Source organism: Anser anser (genome assembly GCF_964211835.1).
Source record: "Anser anser genome assembly, chromosome: 1".
Taxonomy (NCBI): domain Eukaryota; kingdom Metazoa; phylum Chordata; class Aves; order Anseriformes; family Anatidae; genus Anser; species Anser anser.
In genome coordinates this window covers 214,969,892-214,991,343 of record NC_139720.1, presented here as the reverse complement: position 1 = coordinate 214,991,343, position 21,452 = coordinate 214,969,892, and the positions used below count along the sequence as shown (strand labels likewise).

Sequence of the window (21,452 nt, the reverse complement as noted above, 5' to 3'; positions counted from 1 at the left end):
CCCGAGCGAGGACCGTGGTGCTGGTGCGTGCCGGCAGCCGGCATCCCACGGCCGGTGGCTGGGCACACCGTGAGCACCGCGAGCACCACGGGCCCCGTGGCTCCGGTTCCTGAGCTGGGGCTGCAATTTGGGGCTGCTCGCCCGGTGCTGCGCTCGCCCGGCCACGGTGCCGCGGGCCCCCGGCCACCGCTGCTTTGTTCCCCGTGACAAAGCCCCGACTCGGGGCCGCGCCGAGGCCCCTCCGCGCGCTGGAGCTCGCCTGCCCCTAATCGAATTAGGAGCCCGGCACGGGGCTGAAGGCTGGCAGTAATTGAATTTCTCCCGTCACAGCCTGATGTTTCTCCCCTCCAGATCCTGCCTTGGTTTTATTGTTTCTGGGACCGGCTGCAATGGCACATTTATTTGATCTGTCACAGGGAGCCCTTTAACCCTCTGCTGTTTGCTTAGAGGCACGCCAGCTCCTCTCCTCAAACACAATTAAAAACAAATAAAACAATCGGGGAGGGCCCCGCTCACCTCCCCAGCACAGCCTGGGCCGGTGATGCTCCTGCTTGACGGGGCCTTCGCCGCTCCACTCTCTGGGGTGCTGGCATGGCGTGGTACAGCATGGCACGGCACGGCATGGCGTGGTGCAGCTTGGCGTGGTGTGGCATGGCACGGCATGGCGCAGCACGGTGCAGCATGGCACAACATGGTGCGGCTTGGTGTGGGGCAGCTTGGCACGGTGCGGCATGGCACAGCACTACATGGTGCAGCATGGCACAGCACTACGTGGTGCAGCATGGAGCAGAACGGCATGGCACAGTGCAATACAGGCTGGCACAGCACAACATGATGCGGCACAGCACGGTGTGGCACAACGTGGCACGGCGTAACGTGCCGTGGCAGAGTCACACGGTGTCATGGAATTGATTTTACACAGTGCCACAGCACAGTGGGGCACGGCGCAGCACAGCACGGCATGGCACGATGCAGCACGGCATGGCCCAGCACGCCTGGCCCGGGGTTCCCCACGTCGCAGCCAGGAGCCCAAGGCTGGGGCTGGTCCCGTTCCCGCCGGTTGCAGGAGTCCCACGGGAGCCCTGCTGTGGTTTGTGTGGGCGCCCGTGCTGCCTGGGCTGGGCGTGGGGGCACACGCACTCACGGCCGGCTCTGCGCCGCGGGACCACGCGTGGGCAGCTCCAGTGCTGCATTGCCGGGCTGGAGCCAGGAAGCGGCACGGTTCGGTGAGGGGACGCGGGAGGTCAGGTCGATGGCTGGACTTGATTTATCTTGAAGGTCTTTTCCAACCGAGACAGTTCTGTGATCTGTGATGCTCCCGCTCCTGCTCTCCCTCTCGGGCACAGAGCCCCTCCGTCTCCGTGTGCCACGTGGGGACGTGGCCCCAGCAGAGCTGGACCTGGTGGGTGTCCCACGGAGCCTCCCCTGCAGTCTGGGACGGGCCGGAGGCGTCAGGGCTGGAGGCAGTTGTGGGGCTGGTGAGGAGCTGAGGGGCCGGAGCTGCGGAGGGGGCTCCTGGGGCTCTCCCTGTCCCTACAGTGTCCCAGCCCCGTGGGGCGGGCACAGGCTGCGGCCCCGGGCAGCTCTGCTGGGGGACCGTGCAAACTCCAGCGCCCACCCCGCTGGGCTGGTGCTGAGCCAGCCCCGCCAGTGTCTGCGTGGGACCTGCTCCGGGTTGGAGAGGGTCAAGAACCACCCCCCATGGAGCTCCGAGACCCGTTCAGGTGAAGACAAACGTGAAGGACCTCCTACTGTCCTCTCTGTCACCGCAAGAGGCTCATCAAGACCCACTCCTGCTGCCAGAGACCCTCTTTCCCCACCCAGCCCGATCCCCACGCGCTGCAGCGCGCGCACAGCACCGGTAGCTTGGGGCTCTGCCCTCCTGACGGCCCGTGCTCGTTCCCAAACCTGTTATTTCATCCACAGCCGGGGTGCTGAGCTTTGCTCCTTTTTGTGCGCTTCTGCAGCGACCCCCGGCAGCATCACCGCTTTTTTCCAGCGCCTCGGTGCTTGGGTGCAGGACGGGACCATTGGCATTGCCTGCTCCAGGTCCTCCGGGAAAACGTAATCTGTGCAAATCTCTGGAGGGATTTTTGGGGAGACCGTGACGGTGCTTTCCGTGGTAGTAAATAAAAAGACAAATCCAGGAATGCAGCTGGCTTCTGGCTGTGCAGTCCTGCTACTGAGTGCTACACCCGCCCCTGTGCCACCCCCACACCCTCCCAATCCACCCCCCCCAGCTCTGCTTTCCACCCCGGCAGCTCTGTTTCAGAGTTTCCCCCCCCCCCTTTTCCAGCCTTGGTGCTCCCAGGCGTCCAGCCTGAAGAAGCTCTTGGTGGCAGCCCCGTCCCTTTGGGCACACACCTCTCGTGCGGTCGGACGCCCCCAGCAGCCCCACGAGCAGTCGGGGCAAAGCAGCCCCTTAAAACCTCCTGCAGCCCCTGGAAAATGAGTGCCAGGGACAAAACAAGCCCACGGACAGGCGGTATCCTGGTTCCGATGTCTGCCTCGGCAGCTCAGCCCCAAGAACTCGGGTGCCTCACCGGGATGAGCCCCTCCGGCAGCCCCACGCGCTGCTCCTGGCACACCCCGGGGCCGTCTGGGGCCGCCTGCACCCACAAAAGGTCGGGGCTGTGACCCCGCCAGCGCTGCACGGAGCTGGGAAGGGGGGCACCCGGCACGCCGGGGGGGCCCTGCAGGACAGCAAGTGGCCTCCCCAAACCCGCTGCCACAGCTGGAGCAGGGTGGGTGCGCCTGGGCTGGGTGCGCCGCCCCCGGCAAGCACGGCGCTCTGCCACCTCCGGTCCGTCACTGTCGCCGTGCCCCAGGGACTGTGACTTATTAATTCCGCAGGGCTACTTTGTTTGATTTCCGTATGTATTTAATTTCCTACCCTTCACAACGCGCCTGTGGTACGTCACCGACCGGCGGGGTAATCCGCGGCGACGTGGTCGGGGAAATGCTGTGACCTCGGTGGCAGAGGGCTCCTCTCCCCACGGGGTGACAGCGACGTGGCCGAGCAGCGACCGAGGCTGTGGGAAGGGGCCCGTGCGCCTCCCCCCCACTCCCACCCAGGAGCTTGTCCGCGGGGACGTGACACCAGCCGTGTCCCCAGGAGAGGACACGTGTCCAAAACCAAGGCGCGTGGTCCCGCACTGGACCCGTCACCGAGGTGGGGCTGGCAGGGGAAACGTGCTGGCGGTGTTCCTCGTGGTGCTCCTCGTGCCTCCCGGAGGCCAGCAGGAACTGCAGGAGGCCCCCAGGGCTGGGCCTCACCCTCCTCGATCCTATTAACGGGCAATCCCCACCCTGCTCTGCCCGGCCTCCCCCAGCCTGCGTGCGAAGCAGACCATCGCGTGTGCACGCCACGTTTATTGCAATAAATAATGAGAAGCGGGCGAGGTACAGTCAGAGTGCCTGGTGGCTTTTAAATGGAAGCTGTCACACACTCGGTCCCTGTCCTACCCCTGTGCAGCATCAGCCCAAGCCCAGCAAACCCAGTCCCTGCGGCAATTCCCATCTTCAGGCAGCGACGAGCCCTACCAGCACCCGTACAGTCTGAAATCCGCTTGCCCATGTCTTAAGCAGCCCCAGCACCTCCTCTCTTACGCCAGCTGTTTCTGCGGTGAAATCCCACTGCCCCCCCCCCGCGTGTCCCCCCCGTGGCAGCACGGCGCCTCGCCAGCCCACGGCCAGAGCCCTCTGTGCCCACCCAGAGCCACCCGCCTGATGGTGCGGGTCCTGCCTGCCCGCGTCCTGCTCCAGCACAGCAGAGGCAGCAGGAGCAGAGGCAGCAGGAGCAGCTTTGCCCCACCTCACGCTCCGCTCGGGCAGATGCCTGCCCTCACTGATGCGGCCACGTCGCACACTGCGAGTCTCACGGTATTTTATTGCCAGCCCGCGCAGCCGGCTGCTCAGGAGGAGCGTGCCCCAGGAGTGGCTGCCGCTGCCTAGAGGAAGTACGCGATGTTTTCTGGGTTCAGAGGTGCCTGGATGTCCAGTTTTCGGGATTTGCTGTCTTTCTCCACTATCTCCAGCCGCAGGGTTGGCATCTTTGTCTTCTCTGCGCCGGGGGCAGAGCTGTCTTTGGTTTTCAGCAGCTGCTTGTCCGAGTCCTCCACCGTGATTCTCAGGGTGCAGCCCCTCGGCAGCAGGTCCTGCTCGTAAGCAGCTGCTAACTGGTTCACAACGCGCCGTTCAACCTGAAGGAGGAAAAAGCAGCTTCCATAAAGCCCCGAAGTATTCCCGGGGGGAGCCATGCCGCTCTCCTTCCCACCCTCGGGCAGCAATATTTCCTCCCCTGACCATCAGCATGCTGGCTGTGGGCCCTACGGGCGCACTTTCCGCGGGATGGACACAAGCAACGGGGCTGCGAGGGGAGGCTGCGGGCACTGCCCCTGCTCCTGTGCCCTCTGCAGCACCCAGCGGGGCCAAGGCCTGCTTCGTCCTGCTGCTTTACCTCGTGCTTGATGGACCGCGCACCGTAGTGCAAGTTGTAGCCGTCAGCCAGCACGTCCATGACCTCCCTGTCCCAAAGCAGCGTGATGTTGTGCCTCGCCTTGGCCTGTGGGGGCAGGAGGAGAAGGAAGCGTTACTGGTGCATGTAACCTACCCCAGCACCCCATTCCTTCCCTCGAGCAGCTGGGAGCCGGGACACCACGGGCAGCGGGGTGCGGTGCCGCGTGTCCCTGTGTCCGAGCTCGGCCAAGCGCAGCCCGGTCGGTGCACGAAAAGGCTCCAAAGGTGCCCCCTAATTCCTATTTGGAGTCTCCGTGTGCCAGATCAAATGACAGATCAGACATTTGACTGTCTCTGAATGCTGTCCGGAGCCCATCCCTGCCCCAGCAGAGGAAGGAGAGCCCCCCGCCGCCCCAGCAGTCACTGCCCCGAGGGCCGAGTGCTCTGAGCAGAGCGGGTCCCCTCCTGCTGACCGCTGGAAGAAGACTACTGCGGCACGAACGCGCGCTCACGCCGCTTCTGCAACAGCGGGATGAAGGCTTGGCCAGGAATTCCTCCTGCTCGTGAAGGAGAAGTTACCTCTAAAGCCATCGTCTCTGAGCAACGGACTGGATTTTACCTTTTTGGCCCAAAAATTCAGCTCCTTGTTGACAAGCTGGATGAGCTCCGAGTGGCAGAAAGGGAGAAAATAGACGATCTCGTTGATCCTCCCCAGGAACTCATCCCGCCTGAAGTGAGCCTGCAGGGACAGAGGCTGCGGGTCAGCGGGGACAGGGCGGTGACCCGGGCAGGCAGCGAGGCTGCAGGGGCATGCGCTGGCAGGATGGGCAGGGGTGTCAGCGGGACGTGTCGCTGCAGGAGGACTCCCCTGGCCCAGCAGCGCAGAAGCCGAGCAGATTGCGGCCCAGGGTGAGCGCAGGACCCCCACAAATCCCAACGCAGCGCTTCCCACCCCATGTTCCCCTGCCAGTCTCCCACGGTTGCACTACTGTGAGAGCAGAGAGATGCGGTTATCTGCTTCTGCAAGGCCCTGACCTTACTCCTGAGCGCCTGAAAATCAAAAAGCGACGTCGTGTCACTGATCCCACGTCTGGGAGGCAGCTGGTGAGGGGCACGGTGCTTGCTGCTCTGAACGACTCAGCGAACAAAGCTCAGGACACCTGAAAGACGAGCCGTGAAACGAATCCCCCGTACCTTTAAGATGGGGCGAATAACCTTCTCCTTGAACTGCTTGGAGATGGTGATCTTCTCGGTCACCTGCACGTCCTCTGGAAGACACAAGGACACGGGTGAGGGTGGGGAAGGAAGGACACGCAAAGCCACACAACGAGGAGCCCGTGGCTGCGCAGGAAGGAGAGATGGGTGCCCAGCAGGGTCTAGGATCAGACCCGAAATCTCCCCACGTGCCACAGACCACATCTGGTGGGTGCTGCGGTGCTCCTGCACCCGATTCCCTGACTTGGCTGGCTCTTGGTGCCCTGCGCGCCCCTCACCGGTGATTTCACTGATGCTCTCGAACAGCAGCAGAGCTCCCGCTCTGCCCCCACTCTCTGCCTTACAGCCCAGGAGCTGTCTGCCAGCAGATTTCAGACAGCAGGAGTCCTCAGCTGGCCTCCACGAAACCTGGACGGTGGCTGGGCTACGAGAACCAGCCCAGGTTACGTGGCACGCAGAGCACGGTCACCTGCGGGTGTTCTGCGGAGGCCACGGCAGCTCTTCAGGCGCAGAGGACAGGCCGTGGTCCCCTCAGCAAGCAGCAAAACCCACGCTCAGCCTGGGGCACGAGCGTGCTTCGGGCTTTGGGACTACTTCCCTCCACTGACTGCAGATGGAGCCAGGGTCTGGCAGCCCCGCTTCTAATCCCAGCTCCAGCTGCAACAGCCAGCCTCAGCGCAGGCTTTACCTTCCTGTGGCCCCAAGTCACGTTTCTCTTTGTCTTTTCCTGCCTTGATTCTTCCTACACCTTCAGGCTTTTAACTCCATGTGCTATTTAACACCAGGAAGCCCACCGGGAGATCCCTCATGGGAAAGGCGCTCCGGATAGGAGGCCGTAATGCCAAGCAGCGGAAAAAGACCCCGCTGAAGGCTGGATGCCGAAAGCCTTCCCCGCGTTTGCAGCCTTGGCGGAGCTGTGACACTCCCAGCAGTGGCAGAGGAGGCTTCCAGGCACGGCGTTGTGTGCTCTGAAGCACCCCTGCCCCTTCCCCTGGGAGGCCGGGGGGCTCTCAGCACCCATCCCGGCTCACCCCTGCCGCAGGGAGCACCCCCAGGACACAAGCACGGGGGGGCTCCAGTGGTCCTGGGTGGGGATTTCGCTGTGCTGCACGGGAGGGATGAGAATTGCAGTGGCCACGTGGCCTAAACAGAGCTGGGTGTCCTTGGTTATAGGATTCGGCCCCTTTCACTTCCCTGAGACACCGAGGGGATCTGGCAGAGCGCTCTGCCCGCACATGGGGCCTCTGGAAGAGGAGCTGGGGAAGGCAGGGCAGAGAACAGGCAGCACTCAGGTTTGTCACCTGCAATATTTGCTGCTTTCACTCACAGATGGAGAGATACGGCGGAAGCAGCTCCTTCCCTCTATCTTTCCATTTATCTGCCCAGCCAGGCACTTAGGCTGACCTCGCGGCCACTGCGCCCAGGAGCTCCTCCAAGCCAAGGACTCGGCAAATTGCAAGGAGCTCCGCGAAACTCAATTGAGGCCGGGCTTCTGATCAAAATGCATTTTCTGGCTATGCTCTCTCGCTGCCTTTCACTCACTGCAGCTGTCTGTCGTGCAGTTCCAGAAATTAAAATTCAATGCTTTCCTCATTTAGGAGAAAAGTGCTTGGCATTTTAAAATGTTATTCTTGAAAGTTCAGTCGCAGGCATGCTTTGTCCTTTACCTAGTTTGATTGAAGCTTAAAGATTCTGAATTAAGTCAGCTTTGGCATCCACTTCTCAAAGCAAAAAGGAAGAGACAGTGAGAGAGAAGCTGAAAAATACACTCGATGCCAAAACCCAGCATTTTTTCCTGCCGTCCGTGGAGCTGGTGCAGAAAGCCGTGGCTCCTGGCCGCAGCGCACACCGCACACCGCAGCTTCTCGGGCTTTTCCACGGGTGAGCAGAGAAACCCTGCCTGTATGTGAGAGGGCACACGCTGCCAGGTACCCTGAGGAAAGGAAAAAGGGAACCAAAGGGGTGAGAAAACAAGGGATGCAACCACCACAAATGACTGCCTGGTTATGCACAGGCACAGCAGCACCCAGTGGTGACGGTGCTTCCCCGTGCTCCCTGTGCCAGTGCCTGTGCTCCAAACCCGCCCCTATTTTAGAGCTAGAGGGGGAAACCGCTGGTGCAGGCACCGCTGTCCGTCCTTCCTTAGGGCAGCGGAGACCTACCAGCGCCCTCCTGGTGCTGTGGGGTTACCACTGCCTGGGCGGTGCAGGGTTGAGCGTACACTGAGACCCTGTGCCTTCAGCAGGGCCGTCAGAGGCTGCCCTCACCCTGCTCCATCCCCCTCCTGTGACCCACTTCCCACTTTGGGAAAATTTCCTTCAGGACCCTCGTGTGTGTGGGACTCGTGCTCTCACTAAAAGGCGAAGTAAAATCTATGAAGCTCAGTCCCAACTACCTCTAGCTGAATTGAGTTAACAAGGAAGCACGCTACCTATTCTTCGTTAATGAGAGCACCTGTACGAGCCGCAGTATCGCCCTAGGAAGCATGTGGAAGGGTCCTGAGAGAAAGAAAAGGATAAGCAGCTACAGGGAAGAGAGCACGGGGTGGGGAAGGCTGAGAGGTGGGCTAGAAAGCCCCATCCAGAGACAAAGAGCTCAAGGACATGAGCGTGAACAACGAGGACTTCAGAACAGGAGGCGCCCCAGCTAAGGGGGGCGAGCAGAAGGGAAGCAACTGGGTGCTCCCCCTGGGCCGGGGGAGCTGCTGACAAACCAGCCAAGCTGCAGTTTGTAGTTTGAAGACCTTCAGTTTGCTCCCTGCTGACAACGCAAGGGCTCTTTGCACCCGACCAGCTCCGGGTGAATGCTGGAGGGAGGCTTTCAGAAGAGGCTTCGTGGCTGATGAGGCCAGGCGTTTGATCCCCGCAGGACCTGCGGTGTTAGGGAGGAGCTGGATTCTGTAGGGCTTTGGAGAAGGATGTGCAAAGACCAGTACCTAGGTTTTCTGCGATCCTTTTCTTGCTTATTTCCATGGCCTCCTGCCTGAGCTGCAGGGCGTGCTGGGCTATCTCATCGCTCGCCACGTTGGAGGTCATGATAAAGATGGCATCCTTGCAGTCGATGGTCTTCCCCTTGCCATCTGTCAGCCTGCCCTGCAACGGCACCAGATCAACACAAGCATCAGTGGGCGCTCCAGGACATTTCCAAAACATCACAGCCCCCTTCTCCCCCAGAGATTTGGTTCTAATGCTGTCCAAGGGACGCCAAAGGACACAGGCGGGTGCTGCCTGCGATGAGAGCTGTGGTATTCACTGGTATTTACTGGCTACAGCTGGGCATTCACCAAAGGAACAGAGGAGTCAGTTTAAAGCTCCCTGGGCCGCCGTGGCCATCTGGGATCTCCCCCGGTGCTGGGCCAGGCAGGGGCAGTGAGCTCTGTGGTGGTTTGGCAGCACCATGTGGGAGCACAGACTGCTAGGAGCCTGACCGAAAATAAGCAAAGCCAAAATAACCTTGCGGAAATAACAGTGTTTGGCTCTGCCCACAGAATGAACAAAGCTGGGGCAGCAAGAGGTGACAGAGAGCACCCCCCTGGGACAGCCCCCACAAGCCCGAGCAGGGCTCCCCGTGCACCCAGGGAGCTGCTGCAGCGCTGAGTGCTGTGGGGTCAACGCTCTTCCCACCAAACCTGCACAGGAACCCTTCAGAAGTACTAGTTCTCTTGATTAATAAAGTAAAAAAAAGAGAGAAAAATAAGGAAAAAATAAGCAGCTCCCCAGGCAGTTTCTTTCCTCGATATGTCTCCAGCAGCAGATATCCAGCACAATGACACAAATCCTTGTTGGGTGCTTGAGATTAACATTTGGGTTATTGCCCTGTCAAGTGCGTGGTACAGGAATTGATTTCACATTTAGCTGCTGCTGTGATGATCTATGCAAGAAAAAATTGTGTTATTAATCCTTAAAAGAAAAACAAAACTCCCCAAAACCTCCCAGCACATCGCTCTGGAGCCTGTTCGCCTCCGAGGACAGACCGGGACCTTAAAAATAAATGGAAAAACTCGCATGCAACAAGCTGAGCGTGCAGCAGGAGATGCAGCACAGCCCCCCAACTCCTGGTGTCCCAGGCTCGCTCCAGAGACACGCGTTTGTCCCCGGCTCCCACCGACTTGTGCAAGGGAAGCCGCAGCTGCCCAGGACGGGTGACAAGCAAAGAGAGCCCCAGAGACCAGCAGAAAGCAAAGGACTCCGAAGTCACTGCCTGCGCGCCCTTCCTCGGCGGGTGTCTGCTACTGCCAGCAGGGCCAGGCGGAGTCCCCAGCATTTGGGGGAGGAAGGGCGTGAGGTGACTCGCGTGCCGCCTGGAACGGCACGAATTAACCAACCCCACCTCAAGAGCAGCAATTAACGAGGCACGGCTCATTATGGCTAAGAAGTGCCCAGGCTGCCGTGCTTTCCTGATGAGGTGGCAGCACCCGACTTGAGACGGGGCGGTCAGAGCAGGTGTCCCCCATGCATGCTGCAGACGCCCCCCGTGCGGGGTGGGCAGCCACAGGGTTCACACGTGTGTGAACATCGCCCTCCTGCCGCTTCTCGGCGCTCCTGCTCTCTGCTGTGGGCGAGCAGCCCACCTACACGGTCACCGAGCTGTCACCAGGGCTTTTAGCGGTATCCTCATGACACAGACTTCGCCATCGTGCCTTCCCAGAGACACGGGACAATTCCTGGGCTTTCTAGTTCAAGCTTCTGCCCCTCCCATCGCTGGCTTTTTCTCTTCCCAAAGATGTAATTTATTCCACCACGAGACCTCAGCGTGATCCTGCTTCCTGGCATTAACATGGCCTGACTGGCTGGCTCACATTTTTTGGAAATGACTATTGATTTGGAGCGCTTCTGCCCCGCTCCGGACCTCTCCGGCAGCCGTCCCTCGCACTGCTCGCTGCCGTCCTCCCGACGGCCGCTGTGCAAGCTCTGACCCCAGGTTTTCTCTAGGGAACCTGCTTGGCAGCGGGGCTGGACCCAGCGGTCTCTTGAGGTCCCTTCCAACCCCTACAATTCGGTCATTCTGTGACAGCCTCACCTCGTCGAACAGCTGCAGCATGATGGTGAGGACGTCCGGGTGGGCTTTGTCAACCTCGTCGAAGAGCACCACGGCGTTCGGACACTGCCTCAGCTTTTTGGTGAGCTGCCCGCCCTCCTCATGGCCCACGTAGCCAGGCGGAGAGCCGATGAACTTGGCGACCTAGGAGGAAGGGACAGGAGACGTGAGAGGGGATCCGTGCGCTGCCAGGAGCAGCCCTCGCGCGCGCAGAGCGGCTCAGCACCCAGCCACGGCTCTTTGCTGCAGCCAAATCGAGCTCTGCGCTCTTTGTGACATCTATCGCGCTCCAGGTATCCCAAGATCAGCTCAATAGGCCACAATTTGGCGAAACGCAGATCAGTGACTGCCGGGCAATCGCCCCACACAGGGGTTTAAGCACCAGAGCCTGCAGGAGCACCGCGCGCAGGCACAACCCCTGCTCCTCGAAGCGGTGTCCGAGTGACCCCTCCCAGCCGTCAAAGACCCGTTTCAGCGTCCTTTGGGCTTTTTAAGAGAGAGAATTTAAAGGAGCACAAGTGGTGGGTGGCTTTCGCAGAGGTTGGGAAGCAGCCACAGTGCAGGTGTGTTTCCTGCACCCATAACCAACTTCCTTACTTCTCAGCACCGGGACTTCTGAATGAGGTTAAAAAAGGAGACAGAAGAATACTTCTGGCAACAGAACTGCTTCTGCAAAAACGACAAGGGGATTTTGATGTACGGCTTGAAGCAACCTGGCTCTGTGGGCGCACCTGAAGTCACAGTCCTTTAAGCATACGGGAGAAGAACGCAGTTACCGCTCGGTTTGTTAGCTGGGGTGGACGCTGGGCGCGCGGAGCCAGCTGCAGGCTGCTCACTCGGGCAGAAGGAATTCCGGGAGCAAAATCCCGACCCCCCCCAGAATAGCGATGAGTCCTCATAAAACAAACAATTTGCCTCTCCTTCATGCAGCACAGCCTGATGGAGGGTCTGTCATGGTTTCATTTATCGTCGGAGAACAGCGAAAGCCTTTTGTGCCGCCGCGCCGGCACAACCGTCCCCTTTCGGTGCTCCGCGGGCTGGCAGGGGAAAGGAGCCACGGCACCTTCACCTTCGCTTCCCGAAAGCCATGCCCACAGCCACCTTCTCCCTTCGAGGCGGCTCCGTTTGACCCAGCAACGCAGCCTGGGGACAGCCACAATCCCCTCGTCCCCAGGAACCAGAGCCGCGCGCTGCTGCCGCCTCCCTGCCCTCTCCCAGGGGCGCTCGGGCAGAGGTGAGGGGCTCCCGCGGGCTCAGGAACCCGCCGGCAGGAATTAGCTGAAGGCAGCTAATTCATTTCATTTGTTTAGCAGCGCCTGTGGCTACGTGAGGCTCCCCAGGCTCCTTCAAAGGATGCTGTCTCCTGGGCTGACCTCCTGCTCCTTGTTTGCTTGAAAAATTTATATTGCTCTCGCTGCAATTCTCTACTTTATTTCTTCCCTCTGCTCTGCCTCTTGTCTTTGTCAGGGCACAGTATTTTATATCTTACATTTACACCACCGCTTCCAGCTCCTCTTTCTTTGCACTGAGTCATCAACATGGCTTTATTTTCATGCATTTTTCACTCCTCCAGCGTAGGACCCCACCATAACCGCCGACAAGCGATCTATCAGGGCAGCTGCAGGCAATTCTTTATTTTCTCTTCCCACATCTCCTTACTTCTCTGCTCTGGCTAAAATAATGCTCTCCTGGACCTTTTCTAGCCCTGGCCATTGGAGGGCCCTGACCCCCCCCTGCGCACACGGCTCCCCCCACACCACAGAGGTGGTGGCTCAGCCCTCGGCAGGACGAAATGCAAACGGAGGTGCTGCCAGCTTGGGCCTGGCCTCCTGCACTCCTCCCTGGCACCTTCTTCCTCCTCTTGTTCAAGGCGATCTTCCCAGGTCCCAGCGAGTGCCTCCTCCTCCTCCTCTTCTGCAGCAGCTCCCCCGATTAAGGGCTTGATCCTCAGCAGATTTCCTATTCCGTGCTTCTGGATCTGGGTGCACCTCAGCAGTGGCACCAACAGAACTAGACAAGGGACCTACGCTGCCATCAGAAGATTTCACATTTACCTTTCATTACAAACCGGGTTTATGCAGTCTCAGCTGGGACGTTGCTGCTTTTTGCACAGTTGGTGGGGACGGACCTCTCCTGAAGGGTTTCGGGCTTGGCCGGGCCAGCAGGAGGTGCCGCTATTTTCCAGTGCAAATGGCTCACAGCAGTGCCTGAAGGCTACGTGGGATCGGCCGAGGTCTGCGCCTGCAGCCAGCAGCTGCCGTATAAAACCATCCCCTTCTGGTCCGTAGTTCCTGGTGCTATTTCTCCTCCTCGGCTCACTGCAGCACTCCACCCCTTCCAGGGGACGTTTCTGCAGATTCACTGCCGCGTGTTCACTGCTGTGCGTCCTGCACCCGCCTCTGGCACACCGAACTGCCCGTTTTTTGGCGAGGTAACTCAAAAAGGCCCTGGCTGCCCTCTGCCACGGCCAGGCCCCCAAGGCAGCCTGCAGCCAGGAGGCCTGACCGTGCTCAGAGGCAGCGGGAGGCGCTCAGCACCGCCAAGGACAGTGATGAAACGCAGGGGAACGACGGGATTGGCACGATTTGTTTGAATTACCAATTAAACTCAGAACTGCAACCCCTGGAAGTACAGACAGCCCATTTACTAACCTCATGCCTCTCCTGGAACTCCGACATGTCCAGTCTGATGAAACCCTGGAAGAGAAATAAATACGTAAAGTGAGCTTTGATTAATGTGCCCCAAGTTTCATTACATTTAGAAGGCTTCTCCAGAAGCAGGCAGGTGGCTGCACGTATGAGCACACTTGCGTTCGCTTCGTGGTTCCCAAGGACTGCAGGCAGTCAGCGGCCAGATAAATCCACTGCAAATGCTAGGACTTATTCTGGAGGAAGAGGGAAATAACTGCAGTTTCTCAACGGCAGCTAGGAGCTGTTCCCACTGCTGGCTAACAGTCCCCAGCCGAGGTTCATTGAAACACCGTGCTTGTCACCAGGGCTGGGGACTGAAAACGGGACTGAAATAGCTCCTCACAGTTTGCTACATAAAATTGATTTTATTGCTGCTCAGCCTTTTTTTGAAACAAATCCCACGAAGAACACAATGCCTCCCGGTAAAAACAAAAATAAGCAAAACCAAAAATCAGAAAGCCCAGGTAAACGAGGTTCACGGACGATTGCCTCAAAGAGATAACGTTACAGAACTTACTACGCAAACTTCCTTTTGCATTTGGAAAGCTGATTATTCACTGCAGACAAGGCATTTCCTGGGCTCGCAGCTGGGTGCTGAAGCTCTGAGGAGATCAGCTTGACCTTCCTCAGCACCAGCGCTGGCACAGTCAGCTTGACAGCAGAATTTTCCATCAGCCCAATGGAGACCTTTCCACCAGCCCAACACGAGCACTTTCCCCAGCACCCCGTTGGTCTGAGCCAGCCCTTGCTGGGCGAGGGGCTCCACATTTTGTGGCTCTGCACCAGTGAGACCACCCCAAGCAGACACCCGGTGCTGCCGGACACCCTCGAGGCTCCAATATTGCCCTCCAAGGACAGCGAGAGACCAGGGTGATGGAGTTATTGCCTGGGGAGAGCGAAGGGAGGTGGGAGGACAGGCAGGCACCGGCACCAAGACCCGGCACCGTGCAGGAGGACGTGGCCGTGCAGCACACGCTGGTTTCGGGGGTACTCGGTGGTGGTGGTATGAGCTTAGGGCAGTTTAGGCAGCTTAGACTGACTGGAACTCTTCATTTCAAAACTGCCCACGTATTTTGTTACTCTTCCCATCGATTTGGTTTTTATCGGATGGAATCGGAACCAAATTCAACAAAACAAAACGTTTTCCCAGCTATTGTAGAAATCAACCCTATAAGAAGTTCTCCTGCCACAGACGCTGCGCTTTTGGTGGAAAATCCTCCCGTGGAGAGCACCTCGACCAGTCCAGCCTGACACTACCCATCAGCTGAGTCCCGCAGAAGTCACCCAAGGTGGTCAGCACCCAGAAAACCATCGGTACCACCTTCCTGTAGATTTGCAGCAGCTTCTCCCACCCTCCTGGTGCCCCAGACACGAGGCACACGATGTCTCCATCGCCAGGATGCTCCAGGCTCTGTGGGACCTGCCCTGCTCCGGTCTGCTCGCGGTCCGGCTCCTCCATCCCAGCGTTCGCACCGCGTGTGCTAACGCAGGTTGGGTAAGGACATTAGCGCCTGTCGTTACACCACGACCTCTCCATCAGTAAGGAAATGAGACTGTTATGGCTTCTTCCTTCTTAATCAGGCGGCTCCTGCTAAGAGCTGCATCCCCCGTAACCGCCCATAAGGGTTGATGGCCCCTCTTCAAGCTGCTCGTTACAGCGCCGGCTGCCAGGCTGATTCATTACCAATAAAACTCCGATTTGTGCATGCTATTGAATTAACACAGCATTTAGTGTTGGACTGATTTTTCTATTTGATGTTTGGCCGGGCATTGACCAGTTCCAGGTGCGGGAGTCTCGGGTGGAGGTGCCTGAGACCCAGGAACCAGGATTTATTGCTTCGGGAAGGCAATTACAGAAGGACGAGGAAAAGAAACCAGAACAGCCACTTTTATAGCGTTGGTTTACTTTTGATCTTCTTTCTACGTGTGTCATTTTCTCTTGTGTCCATTCTACGCTGGAGGATGTGGGCAAGAGGAATTAATCTAATATCAGCTTACAGAGCAGCTCTGCTCGTGTTTCCTCGTGTTCCCATTTGCAGGGCTCTCATCTCTGCGCTTCCCCCGGCCCTTTGAGGAGGAAAGACGGGTGCTCCTCAGGGACAGGGGATGCTTAGCCGTGAATCGAGGAGTGCAGCCTTAAGTGCCGGCTGTTTGAAAAGGTAGGCACCCCTGAACCAGTCCCCTGCCAAAGAAGGTAATTTTAGCCCATCTTAACTGAAAACTGCCCGGTGGATAGCAGACTAAAGCCCACGAACAGCTTCTGGTGTTGGAATCCCAAACATTTCAGCACTAAGAACCCAGGCACGAAGTCGGTTCCACCACTTCCACTGCCGGTAACTGGACACTGCTACAAACGGTGCACACGGGGACATGCAAAATGGATTTTTAAAATTTCACCCTCCTAACGATTTACGGTGTTATCAGGGACAAAGGCGAAAAACGTGTTCACCACGCAGGGTGTCAACACCCTGCGCAACCTCAAAGAGGGAACACAAGGTTTTGTTAAATTAATTTTGACATTTATGATTCCAGATATCATTAGTAACGCAGACAGGGGCACGGGCTGCAACCGCTTCCTTTTAACTCCGCGGAGGCCCTTGCTCAGCGTCCACGTACGGATCTCACACCGGGTTGCAATGAGGCGTGCTGCAACCCGGGGGGGGCAGAGAGCGACCCCACCGGGAGACCCAGCGCGTCCCACCACGGAGCGCTCCCAACGGCAAAGAACCAAGCGAAGAGGGGTTACCTTTTTGACATCCTTATGTATGTACTTGGCTGTCTGTTTGGCCAGCTCTGTCTTTCCTGTTCCAAACAGAAAGAAAAGCCTCGCGTTAGAAGTTAGGAAGGCCGTGCTGCCTGTCCAGCGCTCTGCAAGCCGTGCTGACTGCCGGGCTGCCGCCCGCAGCGACCAATACACATTGGTTTTTTTTCTGCAAATGCATTCAGGGGAAGAGGGTATCCCTGCCAACTCCCCGATATAGGGCACAGTGCTGGTTTAGGAGCACGGTACCGCAGCCCCAGGAGGGTCGGGATCCTGGAGCAGGACCCGTTGTGCTCGGCCCCGTGCACACCAGGGGGTTGGTGGCAGGGCAGTGACACAGCACGGCCGCTGCTGTAAGGAGTGAGCTGAGGGCAGGGCAGACGTGCTCCGTGCTCCGTGCTCTGCTGGAGCTCCTCCCTGCACGGGGAGCAGCGCCGTGAGCTGAGCCAAGCCGGCGGCGTGGGCAGCATCCTGAGCACCCAGAGGAGGAACAGCGGTGCTGAGCTCAGCGCCGGCCACTCGGTTTTTAGGAGATGGGCAGAAAGAGCTTAATTTTTTTATTTTTTCTGCAAAAAGATGCAGTTAGAGCAGATTTTCGCTACCTTTTCTCTATTCCAAGTTTCACGTGCAGTGGCTTTTACTCCCTAGATGAAGAATTTCAGGGTAGCGTGACATTCTTTATTTACTTGATCAACGCAAGGCAACTGGCATAAAAATCCGGGATTGCAATCAGTGATGGACTAAATCCAGACTGACGTGTGAGCAAGCTCAGCAGCTCCCAAAAGGGGAGACCCTGTCCTCCCAACCTGTCCATCCAGGTAAAACTTGGCCCAACGGGCAGCTCTGCTGCGTGTCTGAGCTACCCAGGCTGTGCCAGAGCCAGCAGTGTCCTCCCTGGAGCTTCCCTGCTGCCACCCACTGGCACGTAATTGCTGGGTGTATCAGGTGGAGCATTTGGGGCCGGTTGCAGCTCCCGGAATTAGCAGCAAAGGAGAGGAGCAGCATTTAACAGACGGGGGAGACGCTCCGAGTTAACGTCGGTACCTCCCGGTGTGTCTGCAGCCAGCGCCGTACCTGCCCCGCGCGCGTTTTGTGTTTGGCTACACGCTGGAAAATAAACACCCGGGCATGGCAGGGCAGAGAGCAGGCACATAAATGCCGTAAGCAACGATCCTAAATAAAAAGATCCTATCTTAAAAACCAAACTAGCTCAAAAAAAAAGGTGCAATCCTACATAGCCAGCGGGGCTGCGGCTGCAGGCAGAGCTGTGCTGGTGTTACCGCTGCAGAACGCCCGCACCCGCGGCGCTGTGGCCGCGCAGCCCCCCGAGCAGCGCCAGCCCCACCCTGGGAACAGCAGTATTCTGTATTCTGCTGAAGATAAATCTGGTCGCTTAGATCTCCGGGATCACCTAATCAGATCACCGCAAACGGGCTGCGAAAATGGAAATTCGTCACTGCTTGGAAGCCTGTCCCGACAGGTAACGCTGCTGCCAGAATTCTTCACCCTATTTCGGCTCAGGCTTTGGTGACTTCGTTTGTTGCTGTGTCCTCGAGCCTAATGTGCGAGCATATAGGTGTATATGTGTGTACATATGCACATACATATTGTGTATAGATATATATATATATATATATAGGAATGGATCCTTAAAGTGCTTAACTGCTGTGGGAACCTACTGAAATGCGACGACACATTTGGCGTTTCAGTTTGTACGCATCTGGTTTTTCACACTGCCCTTACACCAAGACCCAGACAAAATACCCACTTGGTACAATCAAACTCTCAGCTGCTTTGCCTTCCCATTTCAATACTCATTTTTACGGCAGCAAAAGAAGCAAAAACCCTCACGGAAATATGTGAGAGTTGAAGAGCTGACAATTTATATCTCCGAGCCTTCAGACCTGCCATAAGCAGCGCAATGAAGTCTCAAAAACGTTTCTTACTGCTTTTATACCGCTTTATAGCAACTCGTTTAGAGTTAATACTCGGCCTGCTACTGCTGCGAGGTGCGCGTCCCGCTACCTTAACCCCTCCAGCACCAGCATCTTCCCCACAGCGCCGTGAGCCAGCCGGGTGCAGGAGAAGCGCCGGCGTCATTTCAAATGTCACAGTTCGGTTACTTTAAATCTGCTTTTTTTTTTTTTTTTTTTTCCCCGAGTAAAATTCATTTTGCCCATTTCATGAACTGATCAGCTGTCATGTCGCATTTTATTGTGCTTGTGGAAAAATATTACCAGTGTCAATACAATTGCGTCACTGCAAAGCAATCCCTGCCCGCATGAGCGAGACGAGCAGAGATTTGGTTTGCAAGCAGCAAATTTCTGTTATTACCCCACCCATGGAGGCATTAACAGCACAGCGCTGCTAAATTCGTGCTTCTGTTAGGAAAACTGTTCCTTCTCGAGCCTTTAAGGCAGACAGTCCCCTGGGACGACTCCGCGCCAGGCCAGCACGGAGTGTCCTCATGTGCCGTGTCCGTGTGTGTGCACGTGTCCATGTGTGTTCTCACGTGTCCACGTGTGTGCACATGTGTCAATGTGTGTTCTCACATGTCCACGTGTGTTCTCATGTGTCCTCGTGTGGCCACGTGTGTCCACGTGTGCTCCAGCCCAGCCCAGCCTCGCCTCCACGCTCCCGTCCCGCTCACCGCGGCGGGTAACCCAAACGTTACCTATTCCAGACGATCCCAGGAAAAGGAAGACCAGCGGGTGCTCCTCGTCGTACCAGCCATTTTCCTTCCTCCGAATGGCTGCATTTAAACACAACAAAAACAGAAGTGGGGGGAGAAGGCATATAAATCAATGCCACAAAAGCAAGTATAATTATCACTAAGTATACACTATGTTTTACTGCTCTCTACCCACTCAAAGTCCTCGCTACCATTAGTGCTATCTAATTTGATTAGCCAGCAAAGGCCCCAGAGACACCTAATCAGGTTAGCATGGATTTGGAAGGCTGCCCAGAGCAGATTTCGGATAAAGTTTTCCAGGATGTGCACTCAGCGTTGCCAGGGAGACGGCGAGGAGGGGGACGGGGAGGAACGGCGAGGGCTTGCAGGGGAGGGTGCAAGCGGCACGCTGCACTTCCAGCTCACAAGTGCGACCTTTCTGTGAAAAGGCAGGTTCGGGCAAGTTTTTTTTTTGCATTATTTCTCGCACGCAAATCAAAAGAGCGGTGTTGAACTGAAGGTCACAAGAGCTCTGGATGGAGGCGAGGTGTGCCGGGGGGGGCCTGGCAAGGGAGAGCCGCCAGTTGTCTCGGTGAGCGTTGGGAGGGCAGCTTCGAAGGGCATCCTGGTTAAGATACCCATGGAAAATTTTACAAAAAGCAAGGGGGGGTTGGGAGCTGAAGCACCCGTCTGCCTCCCCAAACACTCACACCACAGCCCTCGGGACACGCAGCGATTTGGCTTGCAGAGCGTGCGACGCCCCCTGCCCGTCCCACTGGCAGCCTCAGGCTCGGGGGGCACATTGGCCAAGCCAGCAAAATGGTTGCCACCAGACCCGAGCAAGATCAGGAACAGCACCTGAAGCCCAGAGGGACCAACAGGCACCGCCGGCAGGCTGGGTCTGGCCTGAAACGCCCCCCCGAGCTCAGCCCGGGTCCCCTGCTGCTTGGCCCGCTGGCCAGGCGGTCAGCAGCCCCTGGCACCTGAACACCAGCATGAACCCAGCCCCACAGCCCGGGCTGGACTGGACCTTGTAACCGGCAGTAGTTTGGTGCTGGGAGATGGGCTCGGTGCCGCCTCCGTCCGCAGCGGGTCCTGCCTTGGCGCAGCGCTGCTGCCAGGAGCCGTGCGCGAAGCAGCGGGTGCAAGAGGCGGCTCGGGGAAGCCGACGTCCCTCTGGTGTCACCTCCCTCTCTCCAGGCCCTGTGTTTGAGCTCTGGGGGCTTCCTGTGCCTCTGCGGTTTGTTTCTGAGTACTGACCACGGTCTCGTCCTCAGTGTGCCTGCCCAGGCTCCCCGGGGGACAGCGGGCAGCTTGCCTCAGACCCTGGGGCAAAGCCTGTGCTGAGCGCAGGCTACGGAGCACAGACACTATGTGTGCCCTGAGACACGGTGGGGCGACCCCAGGTAAATGCAAAGTGCTGGCGCGGGCGGGGAGGGTCAGGAACCTGCTCCAGTTCACGCAGGAGCATACAGGAGGCATTTTGTGGGCCCTGCTCCTCATTTCCATCTGCGGGGGCTTCGGATCTCTGCCCAAATCTCCCCGAAGAGGCGAGAAGAACCTCCTGGATGAACCAAGCGCGTATTTCAGCACGGTTGTAACGATGCCTGCCGAGGGACGTGGGGACACACAAGGAAAGCATCGCCGGGCCCTGTCTCCCATCCCGTCTTGCGCAGGCTCCAGCAAGGACGGGGGAGGCAGGGGCTGCCCAGGGACACGGCTGACCCCACGAGACCCGAACACACGTGAACGGGGTCAGCAGCCCAGTTACCCCCTGGCCCAGCGCGGTGACTCTGCCCCTGCACCAGAGCCGTGTCCCAGACCCCACGGGAAAGGAGAAAAGCATCGGGGGGCTTGCTCGGCCCCTGAGCAACCTGCCGTCAGGGGGGACCCACGGCCATCAAGCGCTGCAGCTCCGGCCGGACCGCGATTTGGTGGCTGGCTGCAGCAACGCGGCGCCCAGCAACGCAGCCCTCGCCCCTTGCAGCCAGCCCAGGGGCACCGCAGGGCGCTGCACGCCCAGCTCAGGGGGAGAGGCAGAATCCCACCGCAGCCTGGCGAGGCCCGCCCCCCCCCGCGATTTATCTGCATTATTTAAACACTGCAGCTCTTCGAAAGAGTTATTCTTGCCGTGCTGACTGCCACGCTTTGCAAAGCGTCGCGGTGTTTTGTAAGAAGCTGCATCAGTCAAAATTGCGTCGTGTTATGCACGAGGAGGGGGCCACGCCGAGCAGCATCCCTGCAAGCGCGCGTCCCGAGCACCGAGCTGCGCCTCGGCAGCTGCCGGCTGTCAGGGAGACCAAGGATGCGGCGCAGCGCGCTTGGTGGAAGCGGGGCACGAAGCGGGCGAGACGCCAGAGCTACAGCCCGAGTTATTCCTCAGGCAGCAGAGAGAAATCAAGCGGCAGAAGCAAAAGGCCTGCAGGAGGGTGAACAGAGCGAAGCTGCTCAGGGACCCGCGGCCTGACGGCGCGCAGAGACCGGCAGAGGCCCTGCGACGCTCCGTGTTTGCTGCCTGTCGGACACCCCCCCACCAAACGCACCCCAGATGACGAGTGAGAACGGCTTCCCCTTCCTTTGTGATTTTCACTGAAAAATTCAGCCCAGGATGAGATTGTGT

General features: G+C 58.3%; 1 protein-coding gene across 4 annotated transcripts in view; it reads right to left on the bottom strand.

Moving 5' to 3' along the window:
- Positions 1 to 3,354: 3,354 nt before the first annotated feature.
- The window catches only part of CLPB (ClpB family mitochondrial disaggregase), an 81,082-nt gene continuing 62,984 nt past the window's right edge, over positions 3,355 to 21,452 (bottom strand). For 3 of the 4 annotated variants that reach the window (XM_083824161.1, XM_083824160.1, XM_083824163.1), the window contains 9 exons: positions 18,836 to 18,913; positions 16,147 to 16,202; positions 13,362 to 13,406; positions 10,693 to 10,854; positions 8,609 to 8,765; positions 5,653 to 5,726; positions 5,078 to 5,197; positions 4,460 to 4,564; positions 3,355 to 4,202 (listed from right to left, as the gene is read on the bottom strand). In XM_083824161.1, the coding sequence (XP_083680287.1) occupies positions 3,951 to 4,202; positions 4,460 to 4,564; positions 5,078 to 5,197; positions 5,653 to 5,726; positions 8,609 to 8,765; positions 10,693 to 10,854; positions 13,362 to 13,406; positions 16,147 to 16,202; positions 18,836 to 18,913 (1,049 nt within the window). In that variant the 3' untranslated portion in view covers positions 3,355 to 3,950. The remainder of the gene's footprint in view (positions 4,203 to 4,459; positions 4,565 to 5,077; positions 5,198 to 5,652; positions 5,727 to 8,608; positions 8,766 to 10,692; positions 10,855 to 13,361; positions 13,407 to 16,146; positions 16,203 to 18,835; positions 18,914 to 21,452) is intronic. The other variant, XM_083824162.1, reaches the window with a different exon arrangement.